Here is a 16,698-nt window from a genome sequence, read left to right as displayed (position 1 = left end):
CGTCGTTGTTGTTGCTCTCAATAATATTACATATACATATGTATGTATGTATTCTTATGTATGCCTATATCTACATAAGTATGTATATATGTATGTTCATATTTAGTCTAACACATATTCATACATATGTACCGCTCGCCTTCACTACTTCAACTATGTACATCTATAACTCCTGTTGCTTGTTTTGCTTTGAGACAGTGCGTAAATCCAGGTCTATAGTGCAACGCCTACGCTACTAAGCTGCAGCAGTGCAATAGCAGCATCAAAATCATCAGCAATACCACCATAAACCTCCATATCACCATCGTCATCCAACGTCACCTGTGTTACTATGAAGGCTGTTGCCGCTGCTAGTGCAAGCGCTAGTGTCGCAACCAACCATCATCCACGCCAACATCATCATCAACATCATTGTCATTGTCATCATCGTCAACAACATCCACACCACTACCGCTGCTGCCCCTGCCATTGCGCCGACTGCCACAGCCTTAACCACAACAAATGTATTCTTGTTGTTATTGTTGCTGTTGATTTTTTAGGAATGCGCCGCTACTATTCCAATAGCTACTTGCCTGCGCCTGTTTACCCGCTTTCCACTTCCACCGACATACTACCGGGCTATTGTTGCTGGCGCTGCTGGTGATGACGCTAGCGCTGGCGCTGCAGCTGCGACCGATGGTAATGGTAATGGTGTGGCTGTGGCTGTGGCTGTTGGTGTTGCTGGCGGCCGCCTTTTTGTCGTCACACTGGCATCATCGTTGCTTTTGTACTGCATTGCGCTGTTGTTGCTCCGACTAGCTGCCTGCCTTCTGCTGTCACTGTCGCTGTCGCTGCCGCTGCCGCCGCCGCTGCTGCTGTTGTTTTTGTTTGTTACTTTTTTTGTGTGTTCACTGTTCACTGTGCCGTCTGTGTCTCTACACTGCTCGTGTCTGTCGAACCGTTGCGCGGTGGTTGTACGTGCGCTCAGCTCATTCAAGTGTCCAACTTTTGTCGGAGCGGTCGCATCGGTACGGATAAATTCACACAACGTTCGGCAGCAGTCAGTCCGCTGATTGCCAAGTGCGGTACAATAAACGGGAGCGCCTAGTGATACATATATTTATTATCTGTGTGTATGTGCATATAGTAGTTATTCATACATACCTGCATATGTTATATGGATGTAACTATACATCATATACGCGTCTGTATACTTATATACATAAGTTTATGACGGTGATATAAAAAGTACTATATGTTTATAGGTACATACTGGACAGATCGTTTGGAATTAATGTGCAGCTACATATAGGCACTTTATGAACTTTGCTGAAGGCGCTCCAACTGGGGATATACATATGTATTTACATATATACAGGCATATAAAGACGTAGTTGCCGTTTTTTTATTGTTTTTGTGGTGCTGCTACAGCTGCCATCATCGCCACAGCAATTGCCTTTAGTGCTGCTGTTGGTGGTTATAATCTGCGTCGCTGTTGAAGCCGTAGCTACAGACCCGTTGCTGTTACTCGTGCCGTTGCCATTGTCCGCCAACCAGTCGCGGCTAGCAGTCCCAATATTGCCACTGTGCTTGCTGTATCACCGCCGTCTACATATACGCCAATCGATATTTACTGGCTGTGGTCTGCGTGCGCTGAGGACCATCAAATCCAACTAAAAGCATACATACCTGCAAGCGTGCATTTTCATACATACCTGGATGCATATGTGCATGCTTGAGTATATACAAATATACTTGCATATGAATATGCATACATAAATACATATATAATTGTGTACGCTCGCTAATAACGCCTAATTGCAAACTACATATACATACATACATACGGTAAACGCAAAGTGCGAAGAAGGTGCGCGCTAACAAGTGTGTGCATGGGAATGTGCGCGCGATGCATTACCACTTGTGCTTATCAAAACAATTAATAAATAATAAAATAAAAAAGTAATAAACTCTAACCGGGCACTCGCTGAAATTTACGATAAACCATAACAGCAGAGCATAACAACGATTGTGACAAATGATGCTTGGCTGGTTATCAAAATAAAAACTTTCCTTACACGTTGATAGAAACGAGTAATTTAGCGGATTATAGACCATTGTGCTGAATGTCAAATAATAATTGTGAAATAATTGAGCACTCAAATATGAAAACTCCACGCGGCGCTAGTGAATCGTCTACGACGTCCGACAACACAACCGAATTCATTGATATCGTCAAGAAGTATGATGTTGTTTATAATACACACAATCCCGATTACAAGAATGTCGAAGTGAAAATGAAGGTTTGGTCGCAGATTGCAGAGGAGATTGGTCTGTCTATTGGTAAGTATGTATGTATATAATGCGAATTCTACGAAACATACGAGGGCACTAAATAAGTTCTTAGATTTCGCAAAACTATTGTGATTTGCGTTAGTCTGACGTTTGCATCGTAAAATTTTGACATTTTTTAGCATAAACATACTCAGAACGTTTTACGCGCAGAGCAAAAAAATAATTATTGACTTAAATAGTACGTCGGGTATACTCGCGCTGCGACCTTAAAGATCTATTGTGCTAAACCCTTATTGTAGTCACTCCAACCTTAGGCTATTCAAGAAATTAAGCACATTAGAGGGTGCCGTGTTCATTCCCCAAGATGCATCAGTTTGCTATTCATGATACGCGGGCAATCACACAGAATGTGCTCTGAGGTTTCCTCCGCCCGCCCACAGAACCGCAGTCCGTCTCTACAAAAAGCCCCATTTATATTTCAAAATAAGGTTTTCGTTAGTTGATTTTTTGGAAGTTTCGGCGGGGATTAATACAGCAACAGTGTATCGATGAACTCGTTTAGATTTTTGGAGATAAAACACCATCAAGGGACAGTGTTTACAACTGGTCGTACTAAGTTCTCCCCTGATGGCTGAGAGGTCATCTAATATCTTTTCGCAATCCAGTCAAAAAGCATCAAATATCGTCATGTGATATATGATGAGATTGAGGCAGCCCTGGGCCTACCAAACATACAATATGAACATGAATATTTGTCCGTTAGAAGGCAATGAGTTCGTTGGATCTCACATAAGCTGCAAAAATACAAGCACTCCATGTCCAGACACTTAAATTATATGGTAACAGGTGACATAACTTGGATATATGTATGTACATATGTATGTATATATGTGCGTATGTGTGCGTATGAACTAGAAAGAAAATGCCAATCGGCTATACGGATCCCTCAAAATAAGAACAAACCAAGAAAAGTTGTACGCGCTTGTTTCTTCCCAATAACAGATCATATGTCTATAGTTATTATGACTGAAACACAACCACCATTAGTTTATGAATAGAGGAAAAGCAACAAAAAACGGCAATGGTATTTTATAAAATCAATGCGAGCTCTCACACATCTAGTCAAACAAATGCATTTTTAAGAACCAAAAAAAATAAGATCAATTTGATGAGTCATCCGCTGTAAAGTCCTAAGTGAAGAAGCTGTTAACGCGTGCAAAAACCTTGTTTTTGAAGTACCAACCTGCCTGTGGGAAAAATGTTTTACCAAGGAACCAAAAAATTTGGAAAACATTAGACTATTTTAACCGAAAAATTGGTATTTACTTAGTTAATCTAAAGACTTATTTAATATCCCTCGTATTTACGAAAATACAGATACACAACATACTGCAAAGTAGAGGAAAATAGAAGAGGTACAAAAACAAACATAAAGTAACGAAGAATTGAAAAGAAAATAAAAACTTTACATCCAGAAGCGCATAAAATATGGGAAAAGAAAAATTCGCTGATTCAGTAAGAGCGTAAACTCCATAACCCCCCTCAAGTATGCGTTAAAACATATTTACACGTATACATATTGTATATACATACATACATATCGATTGTACTCTGCAATAACGGCGCAACTCCAAATTAAAAAAAAACCCCTTACTACTGTCTCAGTGTCTCATGTCTCTAGTCCGTGTTTAAACCTTACTACTTACATTTGTAAGGATAACATATGGGTTAGGGAAGAAATAGGGACATAAGTCACTTAACAGTGGTAAGGGGCTTTTTAAGAATTTTGAATTGTGCCGTTATTGCAGAAGACCATCGATATGTAGTAGGAATACAGTACGTAACGCAGCCTAGTGTTAGCTGCCTTTTGTTTACATATGTATATGTATACCCATCTTCCCCGCTGTCACTGTATATACAACATATTGGATTTTCACTGAACTCACATAAGAACAAAAGCGTTATGTGCTTTGAACTTCCCAGTGAGAAAATGGGAATGCATTACCTTTATCTGCAAAGAGAAGATTAACAACTACGGTTGAACGAAAAGATGCATCGCAATGTAAGCGAGCGGATGATGTGTAGTTTTGAAGCTACAAAAAAAAAACAAAAAGTTTGAGAACTAACTCAAGTATGTTTTTTTTTTTACAACGCTTTTATCAACTTGCAATGTTGTGTGTCCAGTCACTTGCAATGTTGTGTGTCCAGACCACCATTTATACTATAAATGTAGCAAGGCTATTTATGGAAAGTTCTAGATATCACCCTAGTCCAGATATCAAAAGTAAAAGACTCAAAATTGAAATGCGTCAAAATTAAAACAATAGCCCCGTCATACTGGGTACTTGTACGTCAATACCGGAAAAGCACGCGAAAGAAGTGGCGTACGTAACATAGAGATACGCCACAATGAAGATGTTGCGTCTGCAAACAAAAATCAGCTGTTCTTTAAGGCCGTGTATTTGGGGTTTACACAAGTCAATTTCGTAGATACAAAGTAATACATTTACACTTTTTTACACTGGCTTTTTGAAGACAGTTTATTGTCTGGGACTCAAACGATGTGGCAATTAATACATTAAGTGTGTTCCACTAGCTACTTGTAGAAAAACTCGAGCAAAGTTCAAACTGTCAGCGTATATCAAATAAACTCTAAAACTTACTTGTGGAACGCGTATGTGTAACTCGAAGTGACTTCGAGTATCTTGTGGAACAAACCTATATTCTCTCTTGTATTTTCTAGTGTAAACACAAGGTTATACAACTGTCAGTGTTGCCGGACATTAGCGCTGGTTATACTTACATTGCAGTGCAAGGCATAGGACAAGCAGCGTATGTGAAGCAGGGGTGGAATTATACTCCGGATAAAGCGCATAATCTCCCAGAATCAGCTGTTCATTGTAATCAGTAGTGTTGGGAAGTATCAAGTACTTTTGAGGATCGAGTTCTTTTGGTATCAATACTTTTAAAGATCGGATATTTTAGAGTACTGAGTACTTTCTTTAAATATACACTTGTTGGTACTTGAAAACTATTTAAACTTCAAATTGTAAATAAAACTCAGTACTTTTAAGTATCTATTCAGTACTTTTAAATATCCTGAGTACATGTATCAAAGTGATTATTGGAACAGAGAATTTTTGAGTACTGAGTACTTTCGAGTTCTGAATAGTTTCGAGTTCTTTTGTGAGTACTTAGTACTTTCTGAGTTCCTTTAGGTTCTGCGTACTTGCGAGTTCTTTTATGAGTACTTAGTACTTTCTGAGTTCCTTTAGGTTCTGAGTACTTTCGAGTTCTTTTGTGAGTACTGAGTACTTTGGAGTACTCAATATCGATACTTAAAAAAATGGGGTACTGTCGATCCTTTTGAGAATCGAGTTGTGAATACTTTTGGTATCGATACTGCCCAACACTAGTAATCAGTTAGTCTGTTCCAGCACTCCAAGATTTAGTAAGGAAGATATAACCGAAGAATGCATACTCATAGCCTAAATGAAGTCGGCATTACAGTTAGTTGCAGGTTTTTGACATAATTGTCTATGGAAAAGCAGCAACTAACTTTATAATCGACTTTATTTCGACTATGAATATGCCCCAATGTATGTGTCCAAACTACCTCTCATTAAATCTGATAGATATTGGACTAAGGGTAAATACAACCAATCGAAAGTGTCACATGGAGAAAAAATTCAAATTAACAGACTTCGCTGTCATGCCCTGCCATGCGCTACGTCGTGTAATCGCTTGTATGCAAAACTCATAAACATAACAATGTATGCAAGTATAACCAGCGCTTTACTTTTGTCAAAAGTTGAGTGTTGGCCAACGTTCGTTGGGTCCGTCGACGCAAGAGTTGTCCTTCTGACGCGCTCTATTCAAACACACACAGTCTACTCAACTGTCAGTTTCATCCTTGAGCAGCAAAGTACCCATTCTGACGGGGCCATAAGAGAGCACGAATTTTGACGTAAAGCAAAACTCTCTGGGAAGACAAACCTGTGAATAATTTATCATGGGTTATAGATACACATTACCTTTTGCATTCCCAAACATTACCTTTTCTTACTGGGTTCATATACATATGTATGGATGTACATACATACACAGACACAAAAATATCTACACGTATATGCAGATATACATATGTACAGTGACGTTCAAAAACATTGATACAGAGAATTTTTCGCAACGTATGCCAAGTTTAAAAATTGAATCTCTAAACTTTGTGCGAAACTCAGAAACTTTTAATCAGATTTTTTCAAACTTGCAATTTGTTATGCTAAATTGAATTTGCTATACAACTGCATACATAGAATTTTTTAGAAAATCTGATTATAAAGTTGCAATTTATTATGGAAATTTGTTGAATTTTCCTGAGTTTTGCACAAAAAAATCGCGAAAAGGAATTAGAATAAAAAACTTTGCATACATTCGAAAAATTCTCTGTACCATTACTTTTGTTCATCACTATATGTAGTTTATGCCAATGTACAACACGACACATCCTCTGGCAAGTACCGCCGCATCATGAACTAATTGCTTGGGTTAAAGAGGGAAACGCGATGTGAAGATGGGGGAAAGAACAGGCAAACAACTTGCAGCAAAACAAACGAAACACTAAAGCAACGTACAAAGCAGAGGCGGACAAATGCGAACGTCAAACCGTGCATACGCTCTACATGGACTAATACTCGGGCAGCAGCAGTTGTACAAGAAGCGGCGGACGGCTCACCGTTTTGGGTGCAGCTGCAGTCGCAGGGTGGGTGGGTTAAGGTGAGAGCGCACAAGTTGTTTTGTTGTTGTGCTAGAATAGCCAGAGCAAAACCAAGCAGAGAGCACGTAAGCGTAGAGAAAGATGAACCGAGAGAGATGTCGAAAATATGTATTGGCAAGAGGTACAAAAATTGTATGTACATAGAATGGAAGTGCGCGCGCGAGGGTGCTCCAAGTAGCGGCGGTTGGCCGCTGACCGCCGTTTGACAGCAATCAAAAAAGCTAGCAGCTATATATGTATGTATGTATTATACATAGTACACAGGTACATAAGTACATACAAAAACGTAGCATATAAGTAGATGCGTATGTGCGCTTTTTGTTTACTTCACTTTACGGTGGAAAATTGTAGGAATCAAGACTTTGGCCGCCTACTTCACCTTACCCGTCGCGCGGGATATAACTTATTGATTAGCCGTACACCTACACTTCGTGCTAGCTACAGCAAAACTTTGCACTCAGTGGGGTCTTTTCTATTGCTGGCTCCTTTCGGCAAATGAAGGGGTGTCGAGGCTCAACAAACTCCCTATTTTACCGACTTAATCTAACTGTTTATATTAACACCTACAAATCACCTGCTTGCAACGAGTTGCGCCGTCGCATTAACGCATTTTTACCTAGAAAAGTACTGTTACCGCGCGACTGCAGCCCACTCGGGCACCCTGTAAGCATGTGCATATCAATAGTATTACTCACGATTTTGCGCACTCTTTGTGGCTTGTTGTCAGCTCTCACGGTCGTTTTATGCTAACACCACCACCAGCTTTTGTTCTTTGTATATTGAAGGGATTCATGGGGTGTGATGGGCTTACTTTTATATACATACATACATGCTCGCGCACTCAGATGTACATACATACATATAAATATAGTTAATATATAAAGATGTAAGTAATTCCATGTATTTATGTACCCTAGGGTGTACCTACGATTTGGCTTGGAATATTTGGACTAGAAAAAAAAATCTTAATAATTAATGATTATAGCTCTGTTCCATACGAGCTGCGACCGGTAATGAGAGAGTAAAAAAATTATCTCTCACAATTTCTCAATAACCGGGAAAAAAGTCGGGCTGTTTCGGAAAGTAAGAAGAAAGCTCAAATGTTTGTTTCCTATTCCGGTGCAAGGAAAACAGTTTTATTTTTCAACTGCATGCCTACAGCGATCTTGAGATGTTTGAAAATGCTTGCATCCTTGACTTGAAATCTAGCAGAGTCTGCCTGGGAGAAAACTTCGCTTCTTTGTAAGCTGTGAAGCTGGTTCAACCCACACGCTAAATTCGTAGCACCACAGGTTTCTGTGCATATCAAGTACATAGTTTGATTTATCACGCTTTGAATGAGATGACCCTTTCTGTATCCATTTCTGGAATAGTCATCTTCCGAACCGCATAAGCCGTGTGAATTTAACGGTCTCACTAAAATTTGGTCGGTCCCCCACGTGCGTAGGTTCCGTTGTATATGAAGTTTTCGGAGAGCCGCGAGGGCTAACTTTTAGAGCGCTCCTATTCTGAATTTCATCCAAAGACGCTGTGGCGCCAATTGTTGTGTACGTCTGCTAAAAGCAAAGCGTTGTTTTCTTCAAGTAAACGAGGAAAAAGTGGAATTGGACGTTGCTATACCAACGACCACCACACTATGGCTCCTAATGATATCAGCTGTGCTTTTTTGAGCGCCGCCATTCTTCATATTGGACGCATTGGGGTGGGCAGTAAACGGCATAGTTACAGTTTTTCTTCTCTTACACCGTTCTCTAATGAATTTGAGTGTATATTACAAGAATGAACTACCCTACTATATCTACCTTTGCCCTTGCTCACCTATACATATACAAACATACATGAGTGCATATCTGCGTGCATTCATTTATACATTCGTTGTTGTACATAAAACAAAATAGGATGTACATAAATTTTTCCAACAAATATTGAGGGTTCCAAACATTCGTGTACTTACAAGTAGTAATGCAAGTCGACGCGAAAACCTCTCTAGACTTATATTGTATTTACATAAATAAACCCACGTTCCGGAAAGAATATAATGAATTCTTAATGGGGAAAACACCGCTAAAAATGTGATAAGAAACATCTGATTGCATATACATAAAAGCGCGAATATTTACGCGGAAAATTGTATCACAGAATGTAGTAAAAAAAAGATTCGTTATTATATTTTAAGTAAATAGTGCAAAACAAATATGTAGTGAAAATGAGGTGAAAAAATATGTACATAATTAGTTCCTGTATTATTTTTGGCTAAAAATATTTGGAAATATCGAAATGTTTGTCGAAAAAATGTGCCTTATTAGTTGTCATGGAAAACTTTTGTTTCCATTAATATGTATGTATGTATGTAGTGTGATACGCGGCAAGGTACACTCCACTAAATATATACATACATATCGTTACCTTAATTTACAAAGGCCCTTACCAACAAATTTTTTTATTATTTTACAGGAGAAGCAAAAAAAAAACATTATAAAAAGAGTATCAAAAACTGGTAGGGCTTTTTAAAAAGTGGCATGTAATTCCGTTGTTTTTGGTGCCAATACTTTAAAATTTTTATTGAAGGTGTATTTTAATACATCATAACAAAATCTGTTAAAAACGCAGTTTCGAAAAAATGAATTAAGGTAACGATATGTACATATGTATGTAGGGTTTGAATTAATGTACAAGGGAGATACGATAAATCAGCGATGAAACTAACAAAATACTTATTAGAAAGCGCAATGCCAAACAAAAAATTTCCGTAAACGCCTTCTGCACTCATAATGACGATTTGTCCATACAGTGGCAAAAATACAAATATTTGATGAAGTTTTGTTGAAATTTTTTAAATTTTTGTACAAACCCTAAACTTCGGACTTACGTAGTTTTAGTGGAATAGCGAGGCATACTTACATAAAAAATTATAAGAATTAAATAAACAAGAGAAACACAGTCAAAACTTGTTAAAATGTCGCCCTTTTATGCCCTTTTTATATTTTCGCCATGTGGCCATATCTATCTACATACAGGGACTCAAACAAGTGTTCATGTGTTGATTTTTTTAATTTCACAATGTTTTTCAAGCTAAATTTTTTTGTTAGTTTTCTATTAAAATAGTGCTCAAGCTTTAGCCAAAATGCGAAACTTGCTTACGCTATAAAATTGCGTACCCAAAAGTGTTGTACAGATTCAGATTAAAAAGCTCGACATTTTTATGAAAATTTGTGGAATTTTTCTAACATTTGTGGAATTTTTCTAAATTTTCCATGCAGTTTGAAACTTTGAGCTGGTTTCTCCAACTCGACTTAACTTAGCTTAGCCAATTATTGACCTTAGCCTAGATGATGAATATGAATAAGTCCAATTTGGAGAAACCCCCATTTGGAGAAATCAACAAGTGAACACTTCTTTGAGCAACTGTATGTATGTACTAGGGTGATTCGACACGGTTTTTCCACACCGGTTTCGTTCGGTTTTTTGAATATGTTTGAGCGGTGGTTTTGTTATCTTGATTTTTCGAACACCAAGTATACCGCATTTCAACAATCGAATAAACCTGGGTTTCACCTAGTTTATTGATATGCCAGAATCTAAAAATTCTAAATATTTATTTTATTAAAAATGGAACAACAAAAAAAATGTATTAATTTTGTATCTGAATACAGGAAAATGTTCCACTGCAGAGAATTAATTAAACAACAATTAAGGACAGAGCTGTCTTCGACTATGCCGAAGGCTTCATACCTTTCATGAACATAAAAAAAATTTTACTTCAACCGATTAATAATAATAATAACAATAGATTGGCGCTTGCACATATGTTTGTTTAGTGTTTGGCCGAGCTTCTCCTCCGATTTGTGCCTTGACCGATTACTGCATGTTTAAAAATGTTGTTTGAGAGCTTAGCAAAATTTTAACTTGCACTGCATACATAGATGAAGAATCGTCGTATCTGGCATATCTCTTGGAACATACTTAGTCGATTCAAAATTTCTTCCTTGGTCAGAGTGTAGTTTTATAGGTACACCGTATATCGCAAGTAAATTGTGGGTTGTTGTTGTTGTTGTTGTTGTTGTTGTAGCGGCTACAAAAACCCCGCCCAGGACGGTTGGTATCTCAGTCGTTGTCGTCAAGTTCCACTAACGGTAGCCCTAGGAAGTATGCAGCTTCTGTAGGGTTGGTCCACAGGGGCAAGGCCGTTAGGGTTGTCGGGTTTTCCGGGCATGCGAAGAGATGTTTCGAGTCATGTGGGGTCTCTCCGCATGCCGGACAATCATTTGGCACATCCTCATTCAATCTACTCAGGTAGGAGTTTAACCTGCTGCAGTAGCCGGAGCGAAGTTGTGCTATTGTCGTTCGCGTCTCCCGAGGCAGATGAAGCTCCGTCTCGTCTATGTCCGGGGGCGGTATGCCTAGAACGGCATTCACAGGTCTAGAGTCTACATAACTCGAGACTGACTCCCTGTGAATGCCGTTCAGGGCCAGTCGGTAAGCTGACGGGTTCATCAAGCAACCTCTGGACTTCGTCCGTCAGTTCATATAGATGCCTCCTGACGTGCCTAGGCGAGGGCTCCTCTGCAAGCAGCTGTCTGTTTGGGTGGCCACTTCTGTGGCTCCCACGACAGCCGGTTCTACGTACCGGAATGACTCGGGTTTTACCCGACCAAGGGCTGTTGTTTCGGCGATCTAACCCCGTTTAGGTTGGCGAAGTACCTCAGAAGTTGTTCGTAAATTGTGGGTGAATACCTCTGCTTCTGTTTTAGGTTCTTGCTTTGGAATTCGGTATACCTCAATTTTCAATTTTAATATAATAATGTGCAGGTTTGAAATTTCTTAAAAATCCTATTGATTTTTGAATATTTTGTTTTGCTGAGGGTCTTCCATATGAAAATAGATTTTGCTCATGGTATAAAACGCGCAACATCCTCGACAAAAAAATTCTCAAAAATCAATGGGGTTTTTCAGAATTTTCAACCGTGCACATTATTATACTACAATTGAATGGTCTACAAAACGCATACCCAATAAGTTTCTAAAGATTTTGAATAAAAAGTTGCAAATTTTGATGACAGTCTTCTTAATTTGTTAATTTTCTTGAATTGAGCACAAACTTTCAACTTTGACTTATAAAATATTCTATATTCCTATATATAATTAGCGAAAAAAATGTGTCCCGCAACACAATGGGAATATTGTAAAAAAGAAAAGTTGCTACAGAGGTATGTATGTAGACATACATACATAAGTAGGCGGTATCGCGGTCATTTTCCAAAATCTTGTAATAATTTTAAGTGAATTAGCTTCAGTAGTAACTGGTTTATCACAGTTTTCGGTAAGAAATCTCGATTTTTACTCGAGTTATCGTGTGCACAGACATTCGGACGGACAGACAGTCACGGCTTAATCGATTTCTCTTTTCATTCTGAGGCCTTTGTGACTTGCGTAAAGTAATTATGTATGAAGTAAGAAATAGGAAAAAATATAGATTTTTAATTGTACGTAATAATACGTAACAGTAATGACCAGGATTTATAACTGGCCAAGGACTGTCACTCCTGCATCACTCCCCAAAATAATTTGGGTAATTTGTAAATAGGAAATAGGCATAGTTATTTACATACGTCGTTTTCCCTTTTTACCTGGAATAACCCATATTACTGTACTACATATATAATAACATTTGCATATCTATTTGCAAAATATGCATGTAAATATGTATAAATTACATGGCACTCATACCTACAAAACCATTTTAAATCGATATTTGGATAAATGCAAAAGCGGATTGATCGGAAACTGAATTCATATGTTATCAACAAGATACATTTTATTAAATTTTTACAAAATAATCGCAAGTACACTTTCTTCACTTCAATGCCACTTAAATAGTGAGACATGACTGATTGGATGGGGCAGACTCGCCCTATGGTGAGATCAAACAGAGCTCAAGTGAGAGTTTTTCGTGGATGCATGTATAAACAAACGATATCTCATATATATGTATGTATGTATATACCTATATACATATATATAAATATATATATATATCTTATTACCTTCATACGTGTATTCATATCAAATACATATACCACCACAATTATACCTATACATACATACAGGGCCTTAATATAGAAAGGCCCTAACTCATATAGTTGCAGAAATGCAAAAAAGACGTAACCGAATAAAATTTTGTTATTGGTTAAAATGATTTGGGGACACATAATTCTATGAAATACATCATAATCAATCAAAACGGGAATTTTGGATTTTTACTTAGTTGCGGATTTTGCTATTTCAGCGACGATGTGAGATAAGGCCTTTCTATATTAAGCTAACGATATGTACATACATATATACATTTTTATGCAGAGAGTGCAGTCGTACTAACTTTTAAGAATCTTAAATACTCCACTGGCCATTAAATTCATACTTTTCTTATATTTTGCCTCCCACAGATGCGTCCAAACGAAAATGGAAGAATCTACGCGACAGCTATACCAAATATTTGCGCTCTTTTCGCGTCGGCACCAAAACATCGAAGAAATATCAGTATTGGGCTCATGCCGATCATATGGACTTTCTAAAACCTTATCAGGGACCCGGCAGGTATGCGTACTTTAAAATTCTCTCACCTCAATGCATTAACAACAATTTAGAGTTTTGGCACGTGTCCATACTTACAGACATTCGAACGGCAACTCGAATAGCAGCAATAGTCACAAAGCCAATGAAGATACCGAGGATACAGAGTGTGATTTCGGTTTTCAAGTACTAACCAAAGCTGCTACTAATTCTTCTTCGGAGGACGATTTAAAATTTAATGCCGCATCTACAATGCCAGCCAGCACAACAGCCCCACCAACGCCAGCACCAGCACCGGCAGCGGCTACTATGGTCACCATTCCACCGGCAAGTGTATGTAGTACAATCGCAAATACCACAGTAACTGCCGTGCCATCGACTCCTAATCCCAATCCCAATCCAACACCCGCACATTTTCAAGCTTCAGCTGCTGTTGTTTCAGTACCTGCAGCATCTGCGGCTTTCTCGCCCAACAATTCGGCAGCTATTAATTGTATTGCTCCCAGCAATAGCATTGCTGTCACTGCTGCTTCCGTTGCTGCTCTAACTAATTGTATTGGTGCACCGGCGGTTAATGCAACCGCAGCTGGCGCACTTGTATTGCCGGTACCATCCCTACCAACTGTACAATTGCCGCCGGTACAACCTCTGAGCAAACCACTTTTGGGTCCCATTTCGACTATGGGTCCCACAAATATGCCGCCGGCACAAATATTTCCGTTGCCGCCATTGGCAAATGTACCAAAACCCACGGCGTTGATGCCGACGAGCAGCGCGGCCAGTAGCGTCGGTTGCCTCATTATCGAGCCACAGTTATTTGCTTCGGCAGACACATTTAAGAAGGAGCTAAGTGCTCCCACAATTGGTCTATTCCATAACATAACATCACCTGCAACGACCACGGCCAGTTCAACACGTGTCAATCCGCCGCTCATATCCAAGATACGTCGTGTACAGCCATCCCCACAAACGGCAGCCATTAATTTGAGTTTCAGCGCAATGCAGCCCTCTACGAATAACAACAGTACCGTTAATAACAGCAATAATAACAACGGCAGCCAGCCGCCACCAGCAAAGACACGTAAAACGAGTGACCGTGCAGAAGTTGATATCTCAGCTATATTGCAGGCAAATCGCGACTTGGATGCCAACACGTTATTTTTCCTTAGCCTTGCACGCATGGTGCGCGCCATGCCAACCAAATTCCAGTCGCTCGCAAAAATGAGATGCATGCGTATAGTCAGCGACATAGAGTTGGAACTGGAAAATGTAAACGAATGCGGGGGTATGCCATCAAATGATGATTCGAACGCCGGTAAATTTTGCAGCATAGATTCTTCGCCCTCCCCACCAGATGGTGCTACCATTATACCGAGTAACCCGGTCACCGATGGAGGACCAACAGAACACTTTGTTTATGTAATGTCGCCATCGCGTGTTGAGAGCATGATTGATATTTCATCCGATGAAGATGGTACCATGAATGGTAATTAGTTGGGTACAAATTAGCATCTCAAAAAATAATGTAGTAAAATGTAAATATTTAATGAAAGATACTCAGAATAAATTTTAAGGTAATTTTTAAACAATATAAATGGTTTCTTTATAAAAGTAGATGTTTAAAAGATGAAATAAAGAAGTAAAATTTAAATGTCTATATACTTTACTTGAAATTAATAAATAAAAAATATTTTATTTGGAAAGAAATACATAGATGCAAAATACTTTTTATACATACTTTCCTCGACAACGTTTATGTTGCAAAACATAAAATACACTGCAAGAAGTTGTTGGTAATCTGCTGAAGGTACAGCGTTCGGACACGAACAATTCTGAGATGTTCTGCTAATGTGACACAATTGTCACGGGTACGAAGTAATGCTTTGTTCACCGTACTGCAGATATTTGTGAAGAAATTATAAAATGTATTATTTACTAGCAAAGAAGTTTGCAATCAGTATTTTTTTAATTTATTAAAAAATTTATTTCGTTTTCGGTCAAATTGGTGACAGCAGAGCTTTTAATCATTTCAGTAAATAAAGAGATTTAGACGCTGATATTAAAATTACACATTAAATCTAATCTCTTGATTTCAAAAAGGTTGAATGAATTTCATTCAAAGACTTACAAATCTCACAATGTGAGATTGATAACCAAGTCGCTTTGTCTAGCCTTGGACTTTACTCTTGGCAGTGAAAGCAAAGTAAGCAATACCACCGACGGCCAACGCAGCTACCAACTCAGCTTTTACCCAAGGACCTTTGTAGGCTCCCTTGGTAGCTACCGTGATATCAACCAGTGATTTCACATTGGCCACCTTATCGCCATCACGCTGCGCCTTCCGTACATTAGCATAACCTTCCTCATCGAACAAACGCACTACAACATTGCCTCCGCCGCTCTTCTTTATTTCTTGCGTCCAGCTTACCTGAGAAACATAGAAAGAATGCCACATGGTGGTTATTTCACATCTCTATATTCTATGTGTATTAGCCAACTTACTTGGTATTTATCATCGCCAAGCTTTGCAACGGGTACAATTTTTCCACAGGCGAATTCAGCGAATAGATTTGGTTGCACATTGTTTCCACATTTCAATGAGAACTCTCCTATATGAGCCACTTGTGTAAGAATTGTGGCATCCTGAGTGCTAAAGGATGTAACACTAACTTTAGGGCTGGTGCAAGTGGTGGCAAGAGCTGCTCCAGAGAAAAGGCACACGACAAATACGGCAAGTATATTATGAGACATCTTAACTAGTCTTTTAATAGCGATTTGTTAATAATTAATATTACTTATTTTTTAGTATTGCGGATCCGACCACAGCTTTCACTTCCAAGCACATTTGACAATTATATATCAGAAACGTCATGCCACGTCGAGCAACAAATCAAACTTCGGCGAAAACGTCGTCGATTTTTCGAATGTAAATACGAAACAGTGCTGCCAAGTTATTTTATGAAAACTTACCAATGTTCGATAGTCATGCGAAGCCCCGCTCCGAGGAATTTGAACAAAAAGTCGTTTATATATATCATGATCCAATAATAAAATCATGATCCAATAATAAAATCATGATC

General features: G+C 38.7%; 4 protein-coding genes across 12 annotated transcripts in view; 1 reads left to right on the top strand and 3 right to left on the bottom strand.

Moving 5' to 3' along the window:
- LOC118742684 overlaps nucleotides 1-15,481 on the bottom strand; it is a 37,109-nt gene extending 21,628 nt beyond the window's left edge. Inside the window, exon 1 of one of the 4 annotated variants that reach the window (XM_036474940.1) lies at nucleotides 15,357-15,481. The gene's annotated coding sequence lies outside the window, so the exon portion shown is untranslated. Of the gene's footprint in view, nucleotides 1-7,743; nucleotides 7,765-12,775; nucleotides 12,996-15,356 lie in introns of those variants that run through there. The other 3 variants (XM_036474939.1, XM_036474941.1, XM_036474942.1) reach the window with 3 other exon arrangements.
- The window catches only part of LOC118742685 (G protein alpha o subunit), a gene marked incomplete in the record, with an annotated part of 381,368 nt that overhangs the window by 70,773 nt on the left and 293,897 nt on the right, over nucleotides 1-16,698 (bottom strand).
- LOC118742680 (mucin-2) lies at nucleotides 852-15,209 on the top strand. 6 transcript variants are annotated; one of them, XM_036474931.1, is made up of 4 exons: nucleotides 852-1,112; nucleotides 1,943-2,322; nucleotides 13,492-13,642; nucleotides 13,693-15,209. In XM_036474931.1, exons 2-4 carry the CDS (start codon nucleotides 2,106-2,108, stop codon nucleotides 15,110-15,112), a joined length of 1,788 nt encoding a protein of 595 aa, XP_036330824.1. In that variant the 5' UTR covers nucleotides 852-1,112; nucleotides 1,943-2,105; the 3' UTR covers nucleotides 15,113-15,209. The 6 variants fall into 6 exon arrangements, with proteins under 6 accessions (XP_036330824.1, XP_036330822.1, XP_036330827.1 ...); XM_036474929.1 differs by having other exon boundaries at nucleotides 1,245-2,322; XM_036474930.1 differs by lacking the exon at nucleotides 852-1,112 and adding an exon at nucleotides 1,119-1,339.
- Nucleotides 15,579-16,525, bottom strand: LOC118742688 (translocon-associated protein subunit delta). The gene is made up of 2 exons (XM_036474945.1): nucleotides 16,121-16,525; nucleotides 15,579-16,046 (listed from the first exon to the last, which is right to left on the bottom strand). The coding sequence occupies exons 1-2, from the start codon at nucleotides 16,367-16,369 to the stop codon at nucleotides 15,786-15,788; spliced, it is 510 nt and encodes a 169-aa protein (XP_036330838.1). The 5' UTR covers nucleotides 16,370-16,525; the 3' UTR covers nucleotides 15,579-15,785.

Source organism: Rhagoletis pomonella, unplaced genomic scaffold, assembly GCF_013731165.1.
Source record: "Rhagoletis pomonella isolate Grant_MI unplaced genomic scaffold, Rhpom_1.0 Rhpom_scaffold_00007, whole genome shotgun sequence".
NCBI lineage: Eukaryota > Metazoa > Arthropoda > Insecta > Diptera > Tephritidae > Rhagoletis > Rhagoletis pomonella.
The sequence above is the reverse complement of the archived record's forward strand: the minus strand, read 5'-3'. Positions and strand labels throughout refer to the sequence as shown.

Coding starts and splice junctions, on each gene's coding strand:
- LOC118742680 (XM_036474931.1), top strand. CDS start 2,106: ATGTCAAATAATAATTGTGAAATAATTGAGCACTCAAATATGAAAACT. Junction 2,323..13,491: donor GGAGATTGGTCTGTCTATTG/GTAAGTATGTAT, acceptor TGCCTCCCACAG/ATGCGTCCAAACGAAAATGG. Junction 13,643..13,692: donor CCTTATCAGGGACCCGGCAG/GTATGCGTACTT, acceptor ACAACAATTTAG/AGTTTTGGCACGTGTCCATA.
- LOC118742688 (XM_036474945.1), bottom strand. CDS start 16,369: ATGTCTCATAATATACTTGCCGTATTTGTCGTGTGCCTTTTCTCTGGA. Junction 16,047..16,120: donor TTGGCGATGATAAATACCAA/GTAAGTTGGCTA, acceptor TATGTTTCTCAG/GTAAGCTGGACGCAAGAAAT.